Source organism: Sinocyclocheilus anshuiensis, unplaced genomic scaffold (genome assembly GCF_001515605.1).
Source record: "Sinocyclocheilus anshuiensis isolate Anshui unplaced genomic scaffold, SAMN03320099.WGS_v1.1 scaffold623, whole genome shotgun sequence".
Taxonomy (NCBI): domain Eukaryota; kingdom Metazoa; phylum Chordata; class Actinopteri; order Cypriniformes; family Cyprinidae; genus Sinocyclocheilus; species Sinocyclocheilus anshuiensis.
The window spans coordinates 1,283,020-1,286,603 of record NW_015548226.1 but is presented as its reverse complement, the minus strand read 5'-3'; the positions used below and the strand labels follow the sequence as shown (position 1 = coordinate 1,286,603).

Below are 3,584 nucleotides of genomic sequence, written 5' to 3'. Positions count from 1 at the left end.
AAAGGAGAAGTGCTCACTAACACAGATTTAGACAGATTTGTGAACAATATTTGAGAGAAATAGGCCTTTTGTGCATAGAAAAAATGAAAAATGGGGGCAAAAACAAAAGTGTTGCGTTTATAATTTTGTTCAGTGTATTTTACACAATATTTCACTCGAAATGTAAAAGTATAAATGAACAAAATACTATATATTTACATATTAATATTAAACATATTATTACATTTATATTAATTTAATAAAATATTATTAAATACTATTTAAAAATTATTTTAAAATATTGTTTCAAGGAATTACTGACTGACACAAAGATGAAATACCATTTCTGTTTGACCAATGCCAGTAATCTCAAAGGAGAGAAACATGGTGCAGCTAACTGACTACTAATTAACCTATCACTAGTTCAAACACTAGATAGGTTGATCTATTATAGTACCTAAAAAAAAGTATAGTACCTTTACTTCCTTTTATGTAAAGCACTTTGAATTACCATTGTGTATGCAATGTGCTATATAAATAAACTTGCCTAAAAAAATTGAAATGGAAATTCAATGCAAAAAAGACATGCATAATTCTCTCCACTCAACATTAAGTGTCATGTATAATTAATTTTGATCAGCACCTGTATGGCTGGTGGATGTTCCGTTAGAACCGAGTCCTGACCCAGAGCCCAGAGAGCCTCCCGACTCTCCGGAGCCACTGCCCGAGGCATTTGAGCCTGTTCCTGAGCGGGCGTCCTCCTGTAGCAACTGGCCAAGCATTTCACTGGAGCTAGAATGGGCGTCTTGGTTACCCGACTCGCTGGGAGCGTCCTCCTTTGAGCAGAGAAACGGACATGCTGATTAATCCATTCACTTCATTTGCACTTCAGCTTCATAATTAGTAAAACTAATTACTAATCATTAAGTATGAAGCTAAATGAAGATAAGTATTAAGCAAAAAAGCAAACTACAGAAGTATGCATAATTGCTTAATTAAAACCCTTTCACGACAAGTATTTTGTAGGCTGTGTGTGTGTTTGTTTGTATATACACACAAACACACACACACACACACACACACAACAACATATTTGGTCTCTCAAGGCCCTTTCCAATTAATTTGTACAAAATATACATTCTACATATTTTAATATTTTACATTAAAAAATTACTTTTCATATTAATTTTTACAAGAATGTTAATATATTTTAATTCGATTTTAATATTTCACTTAATTGTAATAAATATTATAGCAACATAACTAGACCTTTAACGCCCTTATATAAACTTTTGATATTTTAATTATATATTTCGAATGCATTTTACCAACATATTTTAAGTATTTTAATAATCTTTAATATAGTGACATAATTTGTCTCTTACAGCCCTTTCACATGAATTTTTACAAATATTTGAAAAATATTTTACTTTTTTAAATTTTGTTTTAACTTTTACAATTTTTTTTTAAAAGTACATTAATAATAATAAATCAAATAAAAATTGGTCTCTCAAGCCCCTTTTATTTTATTTTATTTTATTAAATTTTATAAGAATTAAATATATATTTTAACATTTTACTTAAAAATGTAGTATATAATGGAGTATTTTATTAATGATTAACAAAAACTTAATATGAGGTCATAAAAACTGCATGCATAATAATTACAAAAATATTTAAAATAGCTTCAGATGGAGTAAATCATGTCACGCCTCAGGGTATTTCAACTTTCGATGTCAGTTGGTCTCACCGCTTTGGCGTGGTGTTCATGCAGACTCTCTGGACCGGTGCTGTTCTGGGCTTCGGTGGGCTTGGTCAGCTCCTCCTGGAGTAAGTTCAGCTGGATGGGCGAGCTGGAGCGAGAGCTGGAGAAGAGTGCCGTGGGCTGTGCTGCATGAAGGTCTTCCCCAAACCAAGGGGCGGGTATTGAGTTGACCTGTGCCATCCCGACTCCTGTGACGGTGGGACCTGGAGGATGGCCCTGCGACGGAGACCCATGTGGCAGGTGTCCACCAGGTGGGACGTAGCCGCCCATATTAAAGGGAGGCTGGGGAACGACTCCGGGCGCCGGGATGGGCATCTCCTGCAGGTACATGCCATTGTTACCGGGGTACATGGGGTAGCTAGGAAGCAGGACGACCATCATGGGATGCATGGGTTGGAGGTTCTGGACACCTTGGTCAGGCTGGACCACCATGGGCTGCTGATCCGCACCGACCACGGTGAAGTAAGGGGCCGTTTGCATGGGCACTGCCATGGGCGGCACAAAGCCGATGTTGGACGGCAGGGGCTGAGAGGATTCTGAGGAAGGCCAGGAGGAATGAGGCGCTCCTGTGGGGCCGAGAAGTGACCAGTAGTTGCCCGGCTGGGAGCCGTAGCTGTCGGATGTGTCTTCTGGTTTGGGACGCTTGTGTTTGTTCGGAGGACGCATGACATCAGCTGAGAGTAGATAGAAAAGGAGCGTTAATGAGTCTCAACACAAAATTATACTACTGCATGTGGGACGTCAATGCTATTATGCTAAATACAGACCATGCTCTGATTAAATTTTATGCATGGGGAAGGGTCTGCATTTATTTTAATTGCTCATATTGGTATTGTATTGCTTTAGTGTCAACCATGCACATACAAAATTGAAATAAAATAAAAAAATGTTAAAATAAATATAATTTTTTATGTTTTTTAATATAGCCTCTTGTAACAATATATACACTACTGTTCACAAGTTTGGGGTCGGTAAATTTTTTCTCTTTTTTTTTATTACTACTTTTATTCAGCAAGGTTGTGTTAAATTGATAAAAAAAGCGATAGTAAAATAATAAATATATAATAAATAAAACTTATATTGTTAGAAAATATTTCTATTTTTAATAAATGCATTTTAACTTTTTAATTAATCAAAGAATCCAGAAAAATTACAGTATCACTGGTTCCAAAAAATATTAAGCAGCACAACTGTTTCCAACATTGAAAATAATCAGCATATTAGAATTATTTCTGAAGGATCATGTGACACCAGGGTATATACAGGAATCATGGAGTTAAATTTAATACCTTTTAAGACCTTTTTTAAGCCTCTTTCCATACATTTTAAGACCTCATCGCCAAGTTTTAACCGGTTACATCGGCGACACTTTAACTTACATTTACTATATACTGATTGTAAGATAGCGCAACTAAACAGACTTACTTTGTGATAACTCCTTATCAATACAACATTATTCAGAAGTGGGGAACGAAGCACAAGAGAATTAATTGAGTGACTAACCAATGCAACCCAAGAAACAAGAATTAGACCAATAAACAAAACAACTGACAGAACTTATTGAGGAGGGAAAATAAAGCTCTCCAAGCTAACGGGGCAATGAGTTCACACAGTATATTCAAAAGATGTATTTGTAACATCAACTCTTATAACTGTCTGCAAACCATAGCTGTTTTGTGGAACACTTCTCATGACAAACACCTGACTGATCAGACAGGTTTAACTGTGATTACGGAGTGCTTGATTTGATGCAGACTTGACAGAGTGTAAGTACTGCACCTGATCAAGTCTGAATGATCATGGAAGGTAAAATAATGATCACAACTATTACATCATTTTA

At 35.9% G+C, this 3,584-nt stretch overlaps 1 protein-coding gene across 1 annotated transcript in view; it reads right to left on the bottom strand.

Annotated features, from left to right (window-relative positions):
• The window catches only part of per3 (period circadian clock 3), a 31,876-nt gene that overhangs the window by 6,085 nt on the left and 22,207 nt on the right, over positions 1-3,584 (bottom strand). The window contains exons 14-15 of the mRNA XM_016441401.1: positions 1,730-2,418; positions 623-815 (exon numbers count right to left, since the gene is read on the bottom strand). Of these exons, the coding sequence (XP_016296887.1) occupies positions 623-815; positions 1,730-2,418 (882 nt within the window). The remainder of the gene's footprint in view (positions 1-622; positions 816-1,729; positions 2,419-3,584) is intronic.